The 23,859-nt window shown below is 37.6% G+C and overlaps 1 protein-coding gene across 10 annotated transcripts in view; it reads left to right on the plus strand.

Annotated features, from left to right (window-relative positions):
• ZMYM4 (zinc finger MYM-type containing 4) overlaps positions 1-23,859 on the plus strand; it is a 44,624-nt gene that overhangs the window by 14,997 nt on the left and 5,768 nt on the right. For 2 of the 10 annotated variants that reach the window (XM_068917672.1, XM_068917677.1), the window contains exons 4-27: positions 1,239-1,306; positions 1,905-2,075; positions 5,152-5,230; positions 5,665-5,917; positions 6,449-6,623; positions 6,742-6,954; positions 8,920-9,070; positions 9,947-10,062; positions 10,193-10,465; positions 10,943-11,093; positions 11,336-11,508; positions 11,884-12,034; positions 13,668-13,808; positions 14,097-14,134; positions 15,348-15,492; positions 16,114-16,235; positions 16,585-16,756; positions 17,739-17,792; positions 17,903-18,082; positions 18,619-18,713; positions 19,294-19,465; positions 20,690-20,785; positions 21,149-21,300; positions 22,682-22,793. In XM_068917672.1, coding sequence (XP_068773773.1) covers positions 1,239-1,306; positions 1,905-2,075; positions 5,152-5,230; positions 5,665-5,917; positions 6,449-6,623; positions 6,742-6,954; positions 8,920-9,070; positions 9,947-10,062; positions 10,193-10,465; positions 10,943-11,093; positions 11,336-11,508; positions 11,884-12,034; positions 13,668-13,808; positions 14,097-14,134; positions 15,348-15,492; positions 16,114-16,235; positions 16,585-16,756; positions 17,739-17,792; positions 17,903-18,082; positions 18,619-18,713; positions 19,294-19,465; positions 20,690-20,785; positions 21,149-21,300; positions 22,682-22,793 — 3,453 coding nt within the window. The remainder of the gene's footprint in view (positions 1-1,238; positions 1,307-1,904; positions 2,076-5,151; positions 5,231-5,664; positions 5,918-6,448; positions 6,624-6,741; positions 6,955-8,919; positions 9,071-9,946; positions 10,063-10,192; positions 10,466-10,942; positions 11,094-11,335; positions 11,509-11,883; positions 12,035-13,667; positions 13,809-14,096; positions 14,135-15,347; positions 15,493-16,113; positions 16,236-16,584; positions 16,757-17,738; positions 17,793-17,902; positions 18,083-18,618; positions 18,714-19,293; positions 19,466-20,689; positions 20,786-21,148; positions 21,301-22,681; positions 22,794-23,859) is intronic. The other 8 variants (XM_068917675.1, XM_068917679.1, XM_068917676.1 and 5 more) reach the window with 6 other exon arrangements.

Raw genomic sequence — 23,859 nt, forward strand, 5'->3', positions numbered from 1 at the left:
TAAGCTGGTGGCCAAGAAAGATTTCTTCTGAGCAAAGCACTGATTCTTCATTAATATGGGTGTACTTAAAGCACTTTGCATTTTATAGTGGCATCAGGGAAAGGATTACAATAAATTTAATAGTGCCTGCAGGAAGTCAGCCAGGGAGTAACCTGAGACCTACTTTTCCTGGGAGACAGCTCTCCTTTTTCCTCAGATACTTGTTTCTTGGACTTTGTCCAGCCAACTCGGAGAGAACCAAAGATGCCTGTAATCCATTTCTCATTTGAGGGAGCCCGAAAGTCATCAGTAGTCTTGCTCCCTACCCACACACCTTTTTTGATTTCCCAAGCTCTGATAGTTACAGTAGAAGAGTAAATGCAAAAGTTAAAAGTAGCTAGACTGGAACATGTGATTTAGTTTTATTCAAAGTACTGTATAGATGGAGGGAGGTATAGACAATGAGTGAGACGCTCCTGACTATTTATTGAAATTCAGACCTTACAATTCTGGTATTTAAATTTGGTGTGTTTAGTAACAGCAAGTTAAAATCAGCGCTTCCAGTTTTCACAGATGATAGAGGAACAATGCAGAGATTTTTAAAAATAAAGAAGATTTAAAGATGTCTCTTAACTTTTATCTTCAGGTGGAAATCAAGTACAGAATATTTCTGTGCAAAAGACATTTCAGAAAATTGTAAATACCTACGATCATAAGATAGTGGCTGAAAGCTGTGCAACCTCAGAGAGAGCAGTCAGTAATTGAAACAGCTATACTACATGCTCACAGGCTTTCTATTTAGTAACAAATGCAGCATTTGTCAACATATTAAACAGATAATGTGTTAAAAAAACAACTTCTATTATTGGAAAGTTACTGTGGAGGGGAAGAGGCAAAAGATCAGAACAGCAGAGAAAAGGATGAAATTTGTTGCTTTGAAAAATATTGTATGATGTAAATGAAGAAGCATGGCAGAATTACTCATTGGGGTGTAGAAAATGCTGAGTGAACGATTCTGCTTCAGAATTGTACAACCATTTCACTGGAATAGGAAAATAATGACCTAGTAGAATAATAAAATTGTGAGCTCTTTTTGAGCATTACCTTCTTGTTTGCAGGGAAGGGAAAGGGTGTAGTTTAATACTTCTGAGGTGCTGACAGACTATGGGGTTGGGGATTAGTATGAGACTCTAGATAGTTTTAAAGGAAATTCATTGGAATCTGTATTCATTTATATTTAATGTATATGTTTTCCTCAGTTCATAATCAAGTAGAAGAAACATTACGGACGCAGTTAGCGCCACAAACTCCAGAAACTAACTTCAGGGTAAGCTATAGATCTTTCAAACACTTTTGCAAGTGTAGCAATATACTTGGAATAATTCAAAATACTTATTTTATATTTGAGTGTAAATCTGAGTATCAAGAAAACTGATCTTCTGACTCTTAGACATCTTTGCTACTTAAACAGTCTGCATATAATTTTGTAAAATTTTGCTGACCCTCTCTTTGGATTGAGGATTCTTTTGATAGCCACTTCCATATTCAGCATGGTCTGACAGTGACTGGTGAGCCGAATCTAGACCTGGATGCATCCATCTGACCTGCTGCCTTTTTTCCAGATGAGACAGGGAGCAGCTGTACCAACAACAGACTCTGTCCAAACAACCGAGTGCCCCTACTGACAACCAACTTAGAGAGCTGGGTGGCTTCTGCTTTGTCCAAAGGAGTGAAAAAGATTGGGGGTGGGATGGCAGAGGGTGCTGCAGGGAGGTAGAGGCAGCAGCTGCTGCCCTTCCTTTCTCCCAACTTCCAGTGGCAGGACCCATTTCTCTTGGTCTGCAACAGAAACTCCCCCTTGGCAGCAGTCCAACTCTTTATGGCAGATGCAGGAGGGTGAATTCTTTTTCATATTATTGTTTCAGGAGTCTAGCTACCTATTTTCTAGTAAGGAATCTATTGGACAAGAGCTGGGGAATTCCTTTGCACCAAATATTAGAATTAAGGAGGAGCCTTTGGATGACGAATATGATAAAGCTATGGCCCCACAGCAGGGACTATTAGACAAAATTAAAGATGAACCTGATAATTCTGAGGTAAGTTTCCCATTGCATTTCTCATTTTGGTCTGACAAATGACCGCATAAGCTGGATATAAATTCAGCATTTTATTTGGTTTGACCGAAATTTAACTTGAAGAATATAGTTTAGTAGAAGGATTTTCCCTCTTATACTACCGTGAAACCCAAACCCCCAACTTTTTGATGTCATTGTTACCATATCACTGAAAATGTTATGCTTTTCAGTTAGAGACAAAACAAACTGCTCTGAAAGTCTCATTATGAAATCTGTGGCAATACAGACACTTTATTTCAGCTCATTCTTGTTAGAAAATAAAATATAAATGATATATTACTGAATATTTTGTGAGACGTCACAGTTAGAGCTGTGTAGTTTGAAAAGAACTGTTCCTACTACTTCCTCTTAAAGGTTATCTTTGCAAGCACAGCAGTTAGTTATTTGTTTTTGTTTTAAATTAATATGTAGAGGTCTTAGGTCTTACCTTGTCAAAATATTTAAGTATATAAAGGTCGGTGAAGTCAGTATAAGCATATGTTTACCTGACTTTCTCATTTGAGACAAACATTTTTTATGGTGGTATAGGTAAGAGCCCAGGGATTCCAAAATGGAGAAAAGCTGACCTATTGGATTGTATGGGGCTGGGGCAAGGATCCTTGAGTTCTAACCTGTCTTTGCAACTGGTTTGCTTTGTGATACCAAGGAAATCATTTATGTTTCAGTACCTGTCTCCTCACTGCTAATATTTGGGTTTCATGCCAAAATTGCAAAATACTCCAAATTTTGGCACAATGTGAACTGTAGCGTATAACTATTCAGTTTGGTCATGTGAATAGTGGCGATTTATCTAACCTACCCTTAGTCTTTCAAAATTAGGTGTGCAGTCTTAGGCTAAGTGTTTAGAGTCTCTTTATACTCAGTGAAAAGTGAGCAAAACTTCCCAAAGGTGATTCATCCCACTTGCTTTGACACTGGAGCTTTGGTGTTCTTGTTCAGGCATTAGTTTTTCTAGTATCAGTCTATGTATTTTTGCTGTATTTTTCTCTTCGTTTTGGGCCAATCTTCCCTGATTTTTTTTTCCTTCTTTTCTCATGATGCTCTTGGCTAACTTTAAAAAAAAAAAAAAAAAGTAAAGCGAGTATTTGAAACCGTTCGGATTTCACTGCCCTTCTGATTTGTTCAGTGTCCATGAGGTTATTTTTATTTTTCCTTAAGCATATATAATGTCAAGCCATATATAGGTCAGTTAAATCTGTCTATTCTTCTGTCCTCCAAGATGGCATCTGTTATGTGGATTTGTGTGGAATGTAATGCAAGATGTCTGTGATTATCAAAGGTCATATTAATGAGTAAAAGTGAAGACTATTGTTCAAAATACTAATCCTTTTGAGTAAAATCCTATAGTTATCAACTCTGATACCGGAAAAGTATGAGAACTGAGGAGGGTTCGTTTTAGTTTTGCTTTAAATCAGAATCAGTGTTTGTGGTTTTTTCATGCATCCTGAAAGGCCATTTCTTGCTGTAACCTTCAGTTGGAGCTGAAGCTTCTTGGCTTGTAGCACTGTTACACTGCTGTGAAGCTATGCTTGGTCACACACGACTAATGTCAGAATTTGGTTCCATTTCTATTCCTAATATTGACTAGGATATAGTTTTTAAATTGTAATACTAAAAAAGCACAGTGCTTTAGAAACCAGTATCACGGCATGCCCATATATAGCTTAAAAGCTCGTCTTACTGAAAATTGGAATGTTTCAGCCTTGATAGTTTACATGGTGAACTAGTACAATGGTACTAGTTCTTCTAGTTCTTGCCTGTTCTTCTGGGAAACCTGTTGAGAAATAGTTTGGTTGTCTTATTATAGAAACTTGTAATTTTCCCAAATGAATAACAGAAATGTTAAATTTTAGCAGATGATATGTGGATGTTAGGGTGTATTTTCGGAGATGGCTTAAGCTGAGGGAGTGTTTGCTGCCACTGAAAAGTGAGAATTTATTTTTGCCCAGTGATTTTGAATTGGCTTACCTTGGAGTCAGACAGCAACTGTTAATGTACCTCAGTCATAATATGATACCCTGCCCTTACTGTTCTCAAATGACTGTAAGTAGGTTAAATCTCATCAGCTCTGTAGTTCGAAGAGATTATTGTTTTTGACCTGCTAAGATTTACACGTAGAGTGTTAGAAGCTGCTCTATGGTTCAAATTTCTGGAGAAAGCATGGGCAGGAAGCCTGGTGTCCAAGTATGAATAGCTGCTGTGAGTAAGCTAGTGATTTATAGTACGTCAGCTATTCCGCAAGCAACCGTCTGTAGGGATTTTCTTATTCTGTAGTAAATGCAAGGTTATTCCCCTCTCACTGAGGCCAGTCTAAGCAGGGACTATTATGGTCTGCCTGTAACGATGCCAGCTTCACACAGCTGGTTCAAGGAACTAAGCTGAGAAAAACAAACAAATAAAAAGACTACAAAAAAACAGTTAATTTTGGCTGACTCAGCTCTATCAACCAGCTCAGCATCCAGGCCCAGAGTAGGTGATGGGGCAGAACCATGGATGTCCCAGTTTAAAACTTCTTAACCTGCCATGAAGCTTCACCTTAGGCTCTCCTAAGGTACTGAAGTCTTAATTAAGTACAGAATACTTTTGATAATCCTAGGTCTTAGTCTCTATTTCATTATTATCATCTACGAATTTGAAAATAAAGCTTTTTTCGCAGAGTAAGGGTAAGGACTGCAAACAATAAAGCGTTTCTGGATGGAAAGTTCTTTGTAAATGGAAAGCAGGGATTTCTTGTAAGTTTTGCCTACACCGAATGCTAAAGGGTCTAGAATACAGCTGGAAAGGGGAATGCATCATGCAGGTGCTCTTTTCCATTTCCACTTGTCACTCTCAGCTGTATGCTGCAAACTTCTGAGCGGGTTGTGTGTGCTACTCAGCACAGCAACATCTGTAAACCTGGTCTTTGGAAAAGACTTAGGAGATTCATTCTTGCTTTCCTGGACCTTAGATTCAATACAGCATTATGAACGAATGGAAATCATGAAAACTGTTATTACATGTATGTATTTGTTCTCCTTTTCCTTTCCCTTTGTTTTAGGAGTACGGCCAACAGCCAAAAACTCAGGAAGGGGAGCTGAAAATCAGTGCTGTATTTTCAGTCAGTGGCAGTCCTCTTGGTAAGGAATAGGCAAGACTCACTTTATTTAAATCTATAAAATAAATCACTTTTGCAAATGGTCTTGCAAATTATTCAACATTTCATTTACTATGTGTAAGCCCAGTAGAAAAAAAGAACTAGTTTGATTTAGAGACAATGAAACGCAGAAATTGAAAAATGCTTGTATTTTTGAGGCAAAGGAGAACTGAATGTTAAAGGACTATTAAAAGCACATTGGAAATTTCAGCAGTAGTATCTCCTCTGCAGAAAGCCAGCACAGGACATGTATTTATAGAGAGTTCTTCTGCTATTTAATGCTCCCTTAGACCCTGAAAGCCTAAAGCAAGTCATAGGCTTTGTGCTTACCCCCTGCACAACAGTGAATGATATGCAATATATGTATAACAGTTACTGTATGTTTTCTCTTTTTTTTTTTTTTTTTTTTTTTTTTAGCTCCACAGTTGTCATCAGGTTTCCAGCCTGCTGTGGCATCCTCTGGCATGAGTAAAATGCTTCCTTCAGTTCCAACCACAGCTGTTCGGGTTTCCTGTTCAGGCTGTAAAAAAATCCTCCAGAAGGGGCAAACTGCATACCAGAGGAAAGGCTCTACTCAGCTCTTCTGCTCCACACTGTGCCTCACTGGATACACTGTTCCAGCTTCTCGCCCACCAGCTTCTACCAAGAAAACCTGCTCAAGCTGCTCAAAGTAGGACAGTGTTTTAACTTGTTCTAGTAATAATTGATACTCAAGCAAATAATGAAAGACTTCAATTGTCTTCTTATACTACATGCTGTTTCTCTGATGCCCACTTCTTTTGTTGAGATTCCCTGAAAAAAAGTTGTGTCCAATATTGCTATTTGTTGATTGATCTGTCTACAAATAACACTTTGAGTTCCATTTCGTGAATTGGGTTTTGCATACACGTAGATTTAAAAGCCTCTACTGTGAAATGTGCATCCTATCTTTTTTTTTTAATTAAAAAGAGACAAATATAAAAAACTTTATTTCAAAAGGTACTACACTTTTCTCACATTTGAAAATGTCATTATACTCTCAGAACCACTATTTGGAAAAAATTCTTTAGAAAAGATGGTCTCCATTTTCCACAGCCTTTTGGAAACATAGGCCTGAATCTTCTGCTCTAGAAACCATTTTAATAATTAAAAATAATGGGGTTGCAGGATGACATGAAAACATTTATTCTTCATTTCTTTATTTGTTTTTTTTTCTCCATAGAGACATTCTAAATCCAAAGGATGTAATCACTGCCCAGTTTGACAATACAAATTCCAGTAAGGATTTCTGCAGCCAGTCATGTCTTTCTACATATGAACTGAAAAGGAAACCTGTTGTTACTATTCATACTAACAGCATTTCAACCAAGTGCAGCATGTGCCAGAAAAATGCAGTGGTAAGTGCAAACTCCTTTTTCATTTGAATTGTCTTTAGATCAGGACAGCTTGATATCCCAGAGATCAACTATTCCATATTCTTTCTATTCTTATTATATATTCTTTCTCCTCTTTTAGATTAGACATGAAGTGAATTACCAAAATGTTGTCCACAAGCTGTGCAGCGATGCCTGCTTCTCCAAGTTCCGGTCAGCTAATAATTTGACCATGAATTGCTGTGAGAACTGTGGGGGCTACTGTTACAGTGGATCTGGCCAGTGTCACATGCTTCAAATAGAGGGACAGTCAAAGAAGTTCTGCAGTTCAACGTGTGTTACAGCATACAAGCAGGTATATTTTGACATTTACAATATTAAAAGTATATCTTTGATTAGATTTTTGAGTGTTTTAAGAAATAGATCTTGATTTATTAGTTAGTAACTTTAGTTACTAGCTTGGCCTAAGATTTTCCTTTTTCCATTTGCTACTTAATGTTTGTCCAAACCTATTGCTTTGTTTCCCACACTATTGAAATGGCTACTAGTATGAGAAAAGGCAAAGTAGAACCACCCAGGAATAGTCCACTGTGACAAATCTGGGCCAGCCTCTCAGGAGATGACCATCATCTGACAATTCACAAGAACCTCATGAACAGAGCTGGGTTTTTTTCTGCCTTTGAGGTGCTCTCTGTTTAAGTATTACTCTCTGCCAGGTATGAGTGACAACAGTAATGTCATTTCTCATTGGCTGCCTCACAGTCCTTAAACATGAAGAGTAATATAACTTTAGGATATCTCACATTATGGCAGATCCTTCTTGCTACTGAAAAAGAAGTTGTTTATTTTCAAAATTCCAGTTTTCTAAATAAGTTGTCTCAATCATGCTCCACATCCTTATGGTCGTGGGTACCTTAAATACTAAAAACACATCAGAACCCATTACTTTTTTGACTCGCCTCAGCTATTGAGGTTGCAGCATTTGAATTAAGTGGAGAGGAAAAACAATGATTAGTTGATCATTATGATTTAAATTTTTTAATTTTTAATATTTTGATTTTAATTTTAATCGTGCCTCTTAAAGAACTGAGCAGTTGAAAGAACCCTAATTTAGCATGATAGCTCAGTTATTTTTGACTGACATATATTAATGTGATTACTTTAGGAAAAATTGCCTTGTGGTAAGATAGCGTAACTGTACATTTTATGACTTGACTCTGCTGCCCCATTATTCAGGCCACTTAGACCAAGAAAATGAATGATTTTAAAATCTAATAAAATATTTCTTCAGAAAATTGTCTACAACATTAGTTGTCCTCTGAGGTGTTGTTGTAACAAATACGGAAATTTGATTAACTAAACTGAAAAGGAGAGGGATTTCATACTGTCTTTGCATCTGACAACATAACCTCATATATGTTAGTCTTCCTGGAAATGCAGTATGTTCAAAGCTTATAAAAATAAGAGAAATTTAACTTCTATTGATTTTTTTTTTCTTTAAAAAGCACTGATCATACTGATCATAAACATTCTGATCATATCTGGACTTTTTTTTTTTAATCTTTAGAAATGTATACTCTGTTCTATCCTTCTGTGAAAATCTGGTATAGCTGTTTACAGAACAAAGTGCATTTTTAAAGATACGGTAATAAAATGGTCTGGTACAGTAGTTCTTAAACTGTTTTCCAAAGTTAAAGACCCTAACAACCTTTCAGAGGTTGTGTAGACACCCATAGAGTAAGTCTATGAAAAGTAGACTTCTCTTTGTGGATCTCTTTAAAAAAAGTAGTTCATAGACCATGGATTGAAAACACTGTGATTATTACTAGGAGATATAAGATACTTCTGTTCTCTATTTTCTTGCCAAAGGATCTTCCGTGAACCTGTTTCTCTCCATGTTTCTTGTTTTCTCATCTGCTAAATGGGATTATTGCTTTACGTACATAGCTAAATGTGTTAAGTCATAAGCAAAATGTCGTTTATTGGCAAAAAATGTTAAAGTAGTCTGATACAAGTTTCTTGATATTTGTTATTACAACATGTATTATAGTTTGCACTTGGAGGCTTTAGTCCTACCAGCCTAGGGACTATATAAACCTGCCTAAAAAGGTAGTGCTTCCCCTGAGTGATAGCAAGCATACTGGAGAACTCAGAGAAGTATATCTGCATTATAAATAATACAGCTGTAACATAAATCCTGTTTCAAGTACACTGCCTCTCGCCTCTCATTTTGTGCACATTTTATATGTTAGTGACTAATTTCCAGGTTAATAAAAAATAATAAGTTTCAGATGAATGACCTCTTTTACTGTTTCCACAGAAGTCGGCTAAAATTACACCTTGCGCACTGTGTAAATCTTTGAGATCTTCAGCTGAGATGATCGAGAGTACAAATAACTTGGGAAAAACTGAGCTGTTTTGCTCTGTTAACTGCTTGTCAGCATATAGAGTTAAATTGGTTACTTCTGCAGGTAACTTTATTCTTTTATTTCTTTAGAAGCATAGTCTCACATAGTTTATATCCAAACTTAGTTTATCTTGAAAGCAAAGGCAAACGTTCTTTCTTTTGGGAGTGGAAAGTGACATTTCTTTTTTTAAAAAAGATGGTACTGACATGAAAACATAAGGACTTTCTACTGTAGATTTTACTTCACTGACAATGCAGACATTTCAGCTTTTAAATAAAACTGTTTCTCTAGGAAGAAAAGGGTAGAAGCCGAAAGTTTTTCCCTTTTTCACTTTATCTTTTTGTGCATTCACAAACATACATAAACTTCCAGGATTTGTATATTAATACATTGAATGTTGGGGTTTTCAGATATGTTTATACATTCCATTGCTGTTCTAGGTATCTGCTAGAAAACAGTCACTAATTCAGCCCTTTCTTTGTTTTTAGAGAACCTAAGCATAATCATGAACATTAATGTATTTTCTGCTCTCACAAAAGAAACTGATGGGTTTCCCAGCTGGGCAAATCCGCTTGTGTGGACACCTACCATACCACCACTGTGACTATTCTGCTTTTGTTGTCCAGGGTGATTAGTTTAGTTACCTCTGCCTAATGTTGCATTGGGCTAAGTAAACAGATTACCTGCTATTTCTCTTATAAAATAGAAAAATACCTACTGACATCCTAGGGATACTGGGAGATTAAAGGATCTGGCAAGCAACGGACGCTGCTGCTGCAGTGTCTGCTTGTGAATCTGTAGAAGCTTTTTCTTAGACTTCTGTGTGTATCTTGCCTTGTCATTCAGAATCTTGCACATCATTGTATGCACAGTGCAAAATTATCTGCAATACTACTTGATGTTGGATAAATCACTTTTTCTCCTCTGTTTCACCCTCAGGTGTTCAAGTTCAGTGCAACAGCTGTAAAACTTCTGCAATCCCTCAGTATCACTTGGCTATGTCAGATGGGAGCATACGTAATTTTTGCAGCTACAGTTGTGTAGTAGCTTTTCAGGTATGGCATCTAGGATATCTTCTCTAGCTCAATGAATAGAATAATAAATTGATAGTAAAAATATCTGCGATGATGGGTAATATATAATAATTGTAAAATAAGGTCTCTTCCTCAATTTGCTTTCCTGCAGAATTTGTTCAACAAGCCAGCAGGAATGAACTCTTCTGTGGTACCCCTGTCACAAGGTCAAGTCATTGTAAGCATTCCCTCGGGAGCAACGGTATCGGCAGGTGGCACGACCTCGACTGTGTCCCCCAGCTCCATGAGCAGTTCAGCTGCAGCTGGTCTACAGAGGCTGGCTGCCCAGTCCCAGCAAGTCACTTTTGCCCGCACTGTTGTAAAACTCAGGTGTCAGCACTGTAACAGATTGTTTGCAACGAAACCAGAACTGCTTGACTACAAGGTAATAAAAATTAGGGCTTTGCAAGCTTTTTCAATCAGAAATCCAAGAAATTGTAACTATATTATGTGCAATGGTCTGTCAGTACTTCTCTGTCGCTTACTATGACCTGCTGTGGTGGAGTTTGGAATGGATTTTGATATTATTTGACCATAATCAAAATGAATACTGATACTAGCTCTTTTATCTTTAAAAAAAAAAAAAAAGTGACTAACTGGTTAGGTAAATACATCCCTCATTCTTGGTCATAGAGATGATCCTTTTAATTCCAGGACAAAGCATGCTGGTGAGGGCTTTCTGCAGAAAATTGTTCTGCCTTTGTTACAAAGCTACGTTGAGAGACTTATTCTCTAGTGTTGTCTGTTGATGAATTCTAAGGGCGTAAATAGGCTTTTGAGTTTTTATTAACTATTTAAATGTTCACATCTGGGAGGTGAAAACAAGATTTGGCTTAACTGAAACATTCTCACTATGTTGCAGGGTAAAATGTTTCAGTTTTGTGGGAAGACCTGCTGTGATGAATATAAGAAGAGGAGCAGTGTAATGGCAATGTGTGAATACTGCAAAATTGAGAAAATTATCAAGGAGACGGTGCGATTCTCAGGCATAGATAAGCCATTCTGTAGTGAAGGTAAGACAGGGCAAAGCTATGTCTCGCCTAAATCAGGTCAGAAGTGCCTGGCCTTAAAATTTTGGGTGATAGTAGAAGCAGCTTAACGTTTACCTAGAGCTTTGTTCACACTTTATATTTTAATGCTACATTTCAATAAGTTATTACAGACATAACTGAACACAAGAACTAGAAGGGCCAAGCAAATGTAATTTTGGTACTGAAGAGTGCTTTTGATATATTACTATTTTCTCTTCTTTTAGGCTGTAAACTGCTTTATAAGCATGACTTGGCTAAGCGTTGGGGAAGCCACTGTAAAATGTGCAGTTACTGTTTACAGGCTTCCCCCAAACTGGTCCAGAATCACTTTGGGGGGAAGATGGAGGAATTCTGCTCAGAGGAGTGCATGTCTAAATTTACAGTTTTGTTTTACCAGGTAAGCAATATTCTCGCAGAGTATTCTCTGAAATACAGACATTCTAGCGAAAGAACCTTTGAAGTCCAGGAACTATGTGAACTGCCTGTAGTTGATCTTTACATCCATAGAAGATATTAAATGTATATGATGGATGACTAAATTTTTCTAAAGTTCTGAGCACCACCTTCCCATATAGAGAAAACCTAATTTGGGTTGTGGGAATGCAAACACCAGATGTTCTGCTGCTTTGTGATCCTCTGTAAAAATGACCACGCTCTTGACTGATTTCTTTATAGTATATTTGCTGAGCAAAATGCAAAGATTTGTACGCATATGCTCTTTGTTGTTGAGCATATACGTGTACTTAGTTTCTCCTTTGCTCTGTTTTTCCAGATGGCAAAGTGTGATGGTTGTAAGAGACAAGGTAAACTCAGCGAATCCATGAAATGGCAAGGGGAGATCAAACATTTTTGCAATCTGCTTTGTATTCTGATGTTCTGTAACCAACAAAGTGTTTCTGACCCTCCACCCCAAAACAACACAGGTAAAACAGGATGTGAATAGTATTCCTTTTTGGTGTGCATGATAGTGATATGATCACCTATTTGGAAACTCAATTCAGTGAACTTTAATTAAAATATATATCCTCTATGGGGGACTTGCCTGTTGCCGTTGAACGGGCTTAGTTTTAGATAACTCTGTTGAGGCAATTTCAGCCTTCTGTGGGTATGAAACGAGATTACTTCATATACCAAACCTATATTTTGATTTTAAAAAAGATGAAACATAAAAGTGTGATTTTTCAGTTGCTTTTATACAACGAAGGCCCATTTTATTACGATAAAATGTAGTGATGACTGCTGAAGACATGTTAAAAATCTAGCGTGTCTTGTGTACTTTGTAAGACATAGCCAGAGATAATAGAATGTTAGTGTGTGTTTAATAAAAAAAAGTTAGGTGGTAAAATTAGTAGACTTAATGATTAAAAGTACAGGCTTCAGTATATGATCATAATACAGCCAGTTCTGTATTGTGTGTAGGCATGTGAAGAGTTACTGTTCCTATTTCATTAAATGTTGAATCTTAAAAGTATCAATGCTAAGATTAATGTCTGCTATAGCTGTTTCATTGCTGGTTGTTTTAGCAGATGGAATGGGAAGGTGGGTGGGAATGAAGCCCACAGGAATAGGAACTGTGAGTTTCTGTAGGGAATGAAATGCAAAGGGAAGAAAGGAAGAAAGGCCCACAAAGACAGGAAGAGGAAGCGAAACAAGGGGCAGAAATAGCACTGGTCCTAAAGAGGGGCATATTCTCCCACTGAGTGATGGTGACTGCAACAGTAAGGTACCCAACAAGCAATAAAGAATATTAACTGAAAGTTTATAGTATGCACCAGGCCATATACTACTCTTGAATTTTGTGCACATCTCCTGCTTACATTGGTGGGAGTTGTTTTCCCTGATTAAGAGTAATATATCACTATATAAGTAACTTTATACTTTCAGGCCATAACTATACCATGTGACATTCCTGGTCTTGTCAATCAATACATTTGGCTGTTAGTAAGGATAGCAATATGTATGATGGGCCTGCTTCTTCAAAAGTGTGCCAGCAACTTCAGCTGAGGCAAGTGTGCAACACCTTTGAAAAATTGGGCTCCAGGCATCTCTCTGAACAGGGGGCTGCCAGAATAATGGAGTGCTTCAAAACAGTGTTTTTTGATGAAATGTGGTAATTATGGTGCTTTCAGATGGAAAGAACCTAAGGGTTGCTTTAACTATGAGATTCTTATAAAATGCGGCTCATTCATTATACAGAGCGTATAAGCTTGTCAGGATCGTGACTGTCTCCCATACCATGTATGTATGGTACTGAGCACAGTGAGGTATCCTGTTCTGTTGTCTCCCAAGTGCTACTGTAATAGAAATAGCCCCTTTCATACTGTGATAAACTTCTGAAATGTTTCAGTGCCTGGAAAACAGCTTAAGTTTGCTTGTGGAACCAACTCCTATTTAAAATGAAAACCTGCAGTTTGACACCTACATTCCCCTCTCATAAGGCAGGCTTTTTCATTTGGAGAAATTCTGGAGGGTGGGAGATGTTGCTAAAATGAGGGATTTTTTTTTTTTTTAATAAACTTACTGCTTATTCTAGTTTTCTTCTGTTCATTTATCCAGCAAACCTTTCTATGGCACCAGCTTCCTCATCAGGCCCTCCTTCTTTGAGAAAGGATTCAACCCCTGTCATAGCAAATGTGGTGTCCCTTGCAAGCACCCCTGCTGCCCAGCCTACAGTTAACTCCAACAATGTTTTACAGGGTAGGACTGTTAAATATGATTTCTGTGTTTTTAAAACTCCGTTCAAGGATATTTACATTTGTTCACGGATCTTTCCCACTGGGGACAATAGCCACTTCTTCATTACACTTCATGTCAGTGCAGATGGTTACTGTTTTGTCCTCCCTTTACCAAGGTGTAAATAATGACTTAAATTTATTTACATACAGCAGGGAGTTAGATTTAATGGGAATTCTTTTTCTTGGCCTTGTCAGATTATGAGCCTTGGTGACAGGAGCACAAACTAATTTATATTGTTTCTCTTCACAGGTGCAGTCCCTACTGTGACAGCAAAAATAATAGGAGATGTAAGTTTTACAGTAAAATCTTTTTATCTCTTTTGCCCAAATTGTATCAATAACAAGTAAAGTATCCAAGAATTTAGCCCTGTCATTTTGTAACTACTTTTCCTACTTGTGATCAGAATTTAGAGTTCATCCAGCGTGCAGATGAATTTTTATAAATGGATAGAACTTGTATGGTATAAAAGTCTTTTTGTGTCCAATGACAGACTGGTCTTTTAGATAAAGACTGTTGAATTGCAGCTCTTGAAGGCTATAGTTTTCAAGCAATTTATGCATGGTCTGCATATTTTGGGCACTACCTTTTGGGGCTAGAAGTGGGATGTGGCGTCAAAAGAGCTGCCATAGGAGGAGGGGAACCAGCATGGGCTGCTGAGGCTGACATTACCAAGCTCTTGCAATTTAGCTTCCCTTCCCCGCTCCGTCAGTAGTGTGGTAACAGCTGTGGGGAACCTCTGTCACTGCTTCTCTTATTATATTAAGCCCTAGAGTCCCCACTTTTGGGCTTTTTGATGCATGTAGTATATATCATGTGACTCTCTTAAAATATTAGGATTTTATGATGTAGCTCTTAGGTTCCGGAAGATTGGCACCCTTGATTTTAGCTCAAGTATGCTTTATGGTATGCTTTATAAACTTCCCCTAATGAAACAGACCATGTTATTTGAATGTATGACTGAAAACAACAGTTAGCTGGATATGAAATGATTGCACACACAAGTAATCAGTGTGTCTATAATCAAGAAGTGATACTGACACTGCCACTATTTGCATTCTGATTTTATTTGTATTCCTTTTCAATGTTTTCACATTGATTTACAGTTTTTTGGGTATCTGTGTCAGCCAACTTTTCAGTCCTCAGGAAGTATCTTAACATAAGTTCTTTTTAGATCTTTGCCATCAGTAAGATTCCAAGATCAAAAGTCTGTAGAGGTTACTTGACTACAGAAATCAAGCATTCTTCAGGTCTGTTCTCTGCTCGTTTAACAAGAAAAAAATGCCCATTGTTTGATTAAAATAGATTTTTATGAAGACCAGAAAGCACCAAATGCATTAGCAAGCTGTTTTTCTGCGTTCTTAAATGATCATTTTTAATAACAGGAACTGTAATACTGCTTTAAATCAGGCAACCTCCCGTAGTAGAGAACAAATATTAATTCTTATAATATGCTACCACAACCAGTACTGATTCTGCCCTCGTTTATGTTTTTTAAAACAGGCCAGTACTCAGACAGATGCCCTGAAACTACCACCATCACAACCACCCAGGCTTTTAAAAAACAAAGCGTTATTGTGCAAGCCAATCACACAGACTAAGGCCACCTCGTGCAAACCTCATACACAAAACAAAGAATGCCAGACAGGTATGTATCTAATCTCTAACCCCCTTTATAAAAATCTGTGTTGCAGGTGAGAGAGCAATGCATGGTTTATGTAACAGAGAATTATTTTTCTTAACATATTTTAAAAACTTAAATAGTTTTCCGATGGTTGTTTCCAAGTAGCAGTTTGCCTTGCAGATGCAAAGCATTTGCTGTTTTTTGAAGTCCTGAAAAGCCTCATGTGTAATGAGTCTTGAGATTGCCTTCAGCTCATCTTTAGTGTTCTGTAATGATCTTAAAATAGTGGAGAATGAGGTGAAGTGGTTACATGACATGCAAAAGGTTGTGGAGGGAACTTGTTTCCCTCAGGATAGAATTTGAGAGTTCTATGGTGGGTGTAAGAAATCTGTCTTATTTCGGATAAATTTGTTGTACTTGTTCTCATGTAATCCTCTATTAGCACTTGATGTGTATGTGCACAGATATTCAGATAAGTTGCAAGTCAGCAGGGTAATATACAGTACTGTGCACGTTGAGCTACAAGCAGAAGTCACCAGTAATGGCGCTCCAAACAATTAATTGTAATGGTCTCTGAAGTGTGCAGGATAGTCATGTGCTCTTTTTAGAAACTAAATCATTTTTGTTTTCTTTTTAATATAACAGAAGAAGAAGAAGAAATTCAACCCCAAATCATTGTGGTACCTGTTCCTATACCAGTGTTTGTGCCAGTACCCCTTCACCTCTATACTCAGTATACACCAGTTCCGCTTGGGATGCCAGTACCTGTAAGTTTTTCCTTCAGTTCACTACAGAAGTGGTGTATGGGCTTGGTTTTGAGCAGGACACGAGCAATGTCATTGGGTTTTGTTTTTAGGCCAGCTTAGATGCAAGTGGTATTTGAAATTGAAACTATTTCTTTCTTTATCCACATCATACTTAATTAAGCATCATCACACAAAAAACAGTTTATAGTGTCATTGCAGAAATGAAGCAAGTTGTCTAGTCTGAAGTTATTTTAAAATTGTATGGAATCCCAAGCTATATGTAAGACTAAGGGAGAGGAACGTCCCTTCGATATTTGCCATTTCCCTTCTCCCACAAACAAGTTCTAATATTTTCCACATGTCTGTATAGGTACCAGTTCCAATGCTTTTCCCAACTACCCTGGATAATGCTGATAAGATTATCGAAACTATTCAGGATCTCAAGGAAAAGATTCCCACAAATCCATTTGAAGCTGATCTCCTTCAGATGGCAGAAATGATTGCAGAAGATGAGGAGAAAGAAAAAACACACTCTCATGGCGGTATGTGATGTTTTAAAAAAGGAAAATTAAATTAAATTAATTAGAAGTCGTCTGCACAGAAAATAGTTAGAGAAATAGTTGTTGGGCCTGATTTGCTGCTTCCCAAGTAAGCATGCCATGTTTAATGGTCCTGTTGTCCTACCAACATGTATTTTCACAATGAAAGTGTTCATGCAGTTTAAGTTTTTAACCTACATAGGAGTATAGTGCTTATGCCATGAGTTAGTGATTTGAATGCTTGTTTTTTAAAATGAAGAAGCCTTCTGGAATTCAGCTGAACTGCATATATGAGGAAAATTTTGCCTCCATATACAGTATTCCGTTCTTTGTTTTAGAAATGCATTTTCTTCTAAGGTTTGCTTATTCTGGTTGCATGGTTCCCATCTCAGGTGTTGGTTGTGCTTGCGCCTTTCTGAAGCTTTTGTAATTTTCTAGAGGTTTCAGTCAATATTCAGGAGAACTATGTTTAGCATAGAAGCATAGAGTTTGGCATAGAGTTAGCATAGAAGCATAGAGTTTAGCATAGAGTTAAATACAGATCACCAACAGTGGCTTAAATGTCTTGGCATTCCCTTTTCCTCATCCTAGATGCTGGTTTGATTTCTGGGTTGGCAGTAACAGATTCCTAGAGATAGTATCCCCTAGATCAGTAAGTCATGCGTTAGCAGAAGAAAGACTCAAAATCAAGAGAGCAGAGTTACAAGAATATTTTCCTATCAGGCTTTTAATGGTGGATTCTTGGAGGGTGGTGCATTTCGAAATTTGGCAAAGCAAACAGGAATCACTTCTGCATTTATGTTTCTCCCATAACAGCATGGCATTGGTAGAGATCTGTTGGTAGACTTGTAGTGGAGGAGAAAATGCATTACTTGTTGGTAGTATTATAACCTAATATATATTTTTTGGTGTTCAAAATCTTTTATCTCAGTTTATGTAAGCTGTGAATCATTTGTAGATACAGGATTTCCTTCTTTTTCTTAAGGATCTCAAACATCTGAGCATGAGCTCTTTTTGGACCCCAAGATATTTGAGAAAGGTCAGTTGGATTTTTTTTGCAAAGAGACTTTGATGCCACTGTCTTTCAAACTCCTATTTTTGTCCATCCTTTCCTATAGCACGTGATATATTTGATCATTCTCATTACAGACCAAGGTAGCACTTACAGTGGAGACCTAGAATCGGAAGCAGTATCCACTCCACACAGCTGGGAGGATGAGTTAAATCACTATGCCTTACGATCAAATACCCTACCGGATCCAGATCCAGAACTGAAACAGTTCTCCAAAGGAGATACGGAACAGGACCTGGAGGCAGATTTTCCATCAGGTCTGTAGAATGTGAAGAAAAATGCATTGTTGTGTAAAAGCATGCACAATTTTCTGAGTAAATACTGTACCAGCAGTCTGCTGATGAAGGGGATGTGCTTTCGTTTAGTACAAATGGGTATTTAAAGCTGCAGTAATATATCAGCTCTACTAAAAATTATTATTTTTTAGAATATTATTGGTCTCTTTAAAGACAGCGTCCTATAGAACAGGAGTAGCAGGTAATCTTGCTCGACTCCTTTGCCTTTAACCCTTCTGTGTCCCTAGGTACAATTCATTTCAGTTGTGCAGAGGAATAAGTTTGCCTGAATAAGTACATCCACTGTTGGGGGTGGGGGGTGGGGGGGGTTACCTCTTCTGAGAATTTACTTTTTTTATATAGAAGGTAAATTTATTGCCTAATTATCCCAAGGTAAAGCGTTACTTGAATACGTGGATGTGATTGTCAACTTTAAGATATTCAGCAGTATCTAAGTGACGCTTCTACTTGGACATGTTAAATCATATAAACTCTTAATGGTGTTAATTTGACTTTAGACTCATTTGACCCTCTCAGTAAAGGACTGGGTCTACATTCACGTTCACGAACGAGACGGAGACATAGAGATGGCTTCCCACAGCCAAAAAGACGGGTAAGAAAGTATTTCTGGAACATAATGTTATTACTTTAAATGCAAGAAACTTATGTGCATGCTTATTCTCAACAGTAAGAAGTCTTGCTGCAGGGCGAAAATGAGAACTTGATTTAACTATGCTATATACATTTTTTTTCTGCTTCCCTGCTATGTGAAATAAGGTTTTCCTCCCTTCACTCTGCAACTAGGTAGAATAAATGCTCTTTTTGGTGTAGAGCATTTAAAGAATGTGTATCACTTAAAAAGCTCCAAAATAGATGTATTTTTAACTAGTGTAATAATCCACAGGAAAGAATCAATTTTTTATGATGTAAACAGGAATATATTTCTGTGTGTATTTATCATGAGGAGAATTACTGTTGTTATTGCACCTTTTCCATGAAGCATAGTTAATATTTGTCCACTTATTAATTTAAAAAAAAAAAAATTATGTAGTCATTCCGCTTCTGTCACAAGAGTAGGTTTTTGTTATATCAGTGTACTGTTCTTATTATCCAAGATCACATTAAACTTCCCTAGATGAAGACCTTATTAAATGTAAGCTTGTATTTTGTTTGATTTGTGTGATTTCCTGCAGGGACGGAAGAAGTCTGTAGTTTCTGTAGAGCCCCGGAATCTCATGCAGGGTTCCTACCCAGGCTGCTCTGTTTCTGGGATGACCCTAAAGTATATGTATGGGGTAAATGCCTGGAAGAATTGGGTCCAATGGAAAAATGCACAGGAGGAACAAGGGGACCTAAAGTTTTCAGGTAAACTTGTCTGTCTTTCAGTGGAAACAACAATATCTATATTGAAGAGCACTCGGTGTGGTATGTTATTCAGGTAGGAATTTGGATTACTTATTACTATCTGAGGTTTAAAACATCCATGAGTGGAGAAAAGATTTTTACACAGCATCGTCATATGGTTTCTCATGCATTTAAAAATTGCATCTATTACATTCTTAATTTATCTGTCGCCTATTAAAATGGGCTCTAAAATACCAGGTTTCTTTTCAACATTATAAATGTTAGTCTCCATTTGCGTTAATTCCCCCTTTGTGTTCATTTCTGTGTGATAATTCATGTATAGAATAGATGTTTTATGCAGCTGCAGAGCTTTTGCTGAGCTGATATCAGGCAGTCGTTCTATGCTGACAACACTATGTTGGCCTCATTTTTTTCTTCTGTAGTTAAAGCATTCATAAAGTATTTGTGTGCCAGCATAACTGTTTACCATGAAAAAACTGTGCGCTACAGTGTTTAAACCTCATTTCTAGACATCACAGTTGTGAAGAAACCTTCTGAAACTCTTCTCACTCTAGATGCTGCCCTCTGCCTGAAACTAACTCGAAAAGGCATGAATTGTTTCTTTCGCCTCACATTTGTTTGTTTTTCTAATTATGGCTTTTTTACAAAAGCACAGCATTCCTGGGATTTGGCAGTGCCTAACTCTCCTTTTCTCTGGTCTCAAATCTATCTTACATGCTTGCACTGAGAGTTTTGTGGGCAAATTTTCAGAGTCCAGCAGAGAATTTAAATTAGGAACGTAATTGAGCTTTGTTGGGATGGTGGGGAAGAGAGCAAACCATATTAAATAGTGCTGCAATGTAAAGAACTTAGTGTGATAGGAGCGATCTCAAAGGGGAAAATTCTGGTTAGAGAGAGATCTGCTTTTTCCTCCCTCATTTGGAATTTTTGTTGTCATTACATGAGAACAGCTGGTTTTTGTTTCCCAGAAGACTAATCACATGAGTTATTGTCTTTTCTTCTTGTGGCTAAGGAAACAATGATTGCAGCCAGTTCTAGGAAACTATATCCACAGCCCAGAAAGGTTCCTTGTTTAGTCCCAAGCAGTCAGTCACTGTTCTATGGTGTGGAGCAGCCAAGGCTAGTAATTTCATTATGGATTCTCCGACTCATTGATTCTGTTTGCTCTGCTTCCCTTTCTGAATCCCATGGCCCTTTAAACTCTTCATTCCTTCTCCCTTTAAGGAGTCGAATATGCTGCACTCAACTCATGTCCAGAACTACTAGGAAACACTCAAGATCTTTCTCTCACTCAAGATCCCCCTGAGTCCAGCTGTAGAGGTGAAACTGATTTATCAACCCTACACTGCCAGCCTCAAGTATATGTAACCATTGCCATGCCGCAGCTTTGGGCTCACTGAGTTCCCTACCATTTCAATATCTTAGCTTTAAATATCTATGTTCTTCTTACTCAGTTACAGCATTTGTACTGGTTATACATGCTGGTGGTTTGTTTTTTATCGACCAACTATTTATTTAATTGCTAGCTGACAGACAGGAAATAATTCACAAGTTAGACTTACAGGGGTCTGTTTGTTTGAGACAGATGTTTTAGTAGTTCTGCCTACGTGAAATGATACGGAATGTGTGAAGATTTAGTCTGTTGAATGAAGTTAATTTTTCTCATAATTTTCTTCACCACAGTTCGTCCTGTGAAACTCAAGGAGGACGTTCTCTCATGCACTTTTGCTGAGCTGAGTTTTGGCTTGTGCCAGTTTATCCAAGAGGTGCGGAGACCAAATGGAGAAAAATATGATCCTGACAGCATCTTATACTTGTGCCTTGGAATTCAGCAGGTAACTTATTGAGTTAGGATATTGCTGAGAACATACCAGAAACTAGTCTGGCTTTTTGTGCAGTATCCGTAACACCATGCAGCTGCTCAGTGTTTGCAGAAGAGGCAAGAGTGTTTCTTTATTTCTGCTTTATTCTTAGTCTGTTTTAGTCCTGTACTTGGCTAATTTGTCTGGACCTTTTTATGGTCAAAGTAGACGGACCTCTCCTGTACTTAGGAGGAATGTGACATGGAGGGATAGGTGTTTCTATCTAAACACAAATCTTTCATTTTGGTACCTTTTGTATCCTTGCCGTGCATAGGAAAGCTAGGTATAGACTTGTGGATCCTCAGAAATAGTTACTCTGTGATGGAGTGTTTCAGATCTAAATAGTTGCCCAATGCTCTTCTAATATACAAGTTACACGGAAGAGATTACCCAGGAAAGACTATGCTCCTTCAGTGGCTAAGCAGATACCTGTTGTGTTGACAACACTTACAGAAATAGTATAATGGGAATAATAGAATCGTAATTAATGAATACTAAGAGTAACGTAACCAGTCCTTGCTACCTGCTTAGGCACTCACTGCGTGTTGAAGCAGTTGCAGCACAAACCTAGAATAAAATAACTTCTACCAAAAACTCAGTGTCTCAGTTGAACATACCACTATTTGGGGCTTTTTTGTAGAAAAATCTTTTCATTCATTTCCTTGAATGATCATTGGGTTGGTAAGGAATAAAAAGCTACTTCTGACGTAAAACCTGCCATTTCATTAGGCATGGAATTATCTTTGACTTTTTTTTTTCCTAGTTGTGGTTGAAAAAAATGCAGAAAGAGTTAAGATTCAGGTTGCCATTGATAAGGTCTAGGAGTTTCAGCGTTTTTTGTGTCCGCTTTTGACTTATGTGTTGGTGCATACTTTCTGGCCTATGGAAAAAATTTTAATGGCTCCTTGGCCAGAATTTAAGGAACTTTTACATTGGTGCTATAAGTTGAGCTTTTTCTGCAGCCCAGCGCTGGGCTTCTATCTGCTGTCAGAAGAACCTGCATTAGCAAGTGAAACTTCTTTTCATAGAAGGGTATTCAGTAACTAGTCTGTTCTGTATAGACGAACTTTTTTTCAATGATATATTTCTTTACTTTTAGAGGATGATAATTTTTCAGAAAACAGCTCTAGAGCTAGGAACATTAGCAATAATTCTTGCCTATATCTCCCCTTTCATGCTGGGGAGGTCCCAGTCCTTGCAGAAAATCTGATGTGATATCTTACTGAAGATTTCAACAACATGCTTTGGACCATTAGACACTTGGACATAAGAAATGAAAAGAATCTGATGTCCTGTATCTTCTGCAATGTTAAGTAATCATAAATTGTATGTCTTCCTTTTTTTTCTCTTGTAGTACCTGTTTGAGAATGGTAGAATAGATAACATTTTTACCGAGCCCTATTCCAGGTTTATGATTGAGCTTACAAAACTCTTGAAAATCTGGGAACCTACAATTCTTCCAAATGGTAGGACAATTATTTTATTTTGTGTAGCTGCATGACAAAGTCATTATTATAAACTACTACTTTCTCATTGCCATGAAGAGGAATGTGATCTGAGACATTCACATTAGTTTCCTCTTCCCCACCATGTAGTTGTTTGCGGTAGACTAGAACCGTGGATTATATGTCTATCTCTCTCGGTCACAGATTGCACTTAAGTGTGTCTTTGTCTCTGGTTAATCTGTCAGCTTCTTGGAAAGAAAGGTTTCCCAACCCTCTAGTCAACATGCCAGTTCTTTTCTTCCCTTAAGTTTTAGCTACTCTTTATTTGAATACAGGTAGCCAGTACTGTATGCGATATTTGAGATGGGTTACTGCAAATACTGTGTACAGTTACATTAGTATTTCCCTTTCAGTACTGGAAATATTTCTTCTGATAAATCATAGGATCACAGTAGCAAGCCATTGGTATCTTATCTCAACTCCTCGACTCCCAGGTTCTTGTCGCCTTGATCACTCCCAAATTCTGCAGATATTTTTAGTTGGTCTTCAGGTGTGACCATGTGCTTTATAAAGCTGGACAGCAGCAATATTAGTAGATCGGATCTTTTTCAGAGCACAGGGAAGCTTGTGTGATGTTGGAAACTCCATGCCTACATCTACAACTGGCTTTTCGTTTTAAAAATGGACTTTGTATTTAACAGAGAAATAACCCCGTTACTTGTAGACTGCTGCATACAGTGAAGTTTTCTTTCCCAACAATTATCTTATAAGCCTCCATATCTCCTTTTCTTAGCTGGCTTACCATAATAACAATGGTCTGTTTCTATGTAAAGGTGGTACCATTTAAACTCGTGCTCCCTGCCTAGGAATTATGCCCTGTGGCTGACCGATGGTTTAATTCAGTGAAATTAAAACTCAGTGAGGTTCTGCTGGTATCTGCAATCTTCTTTTTTATTCTTCTCTCCCTTCTTCGGGCATTGGAGGATCTTGCTGTTCCACAGCTTGGTGCTCCATGCTTCCTCTTATGTTCATGCATGCAGTCTTATTGGAATTATTGTTGCTTATTATAGGTCTGAATTTGTGTTCT

This window comes from Struthio camelus, chromosome 23 (assembly GCF_040807025.1).
Source record: "Struthio camelus isolate bStrCam1 chromosome 23, bStrCam1.hap1, whole genome shotgun sequence".
Lineage (NCBI taxonomy): Eukaryota > Metazoa > Chordata > Aves > Struthioniformes > Struthionidae > Struthio > Struthio camelus.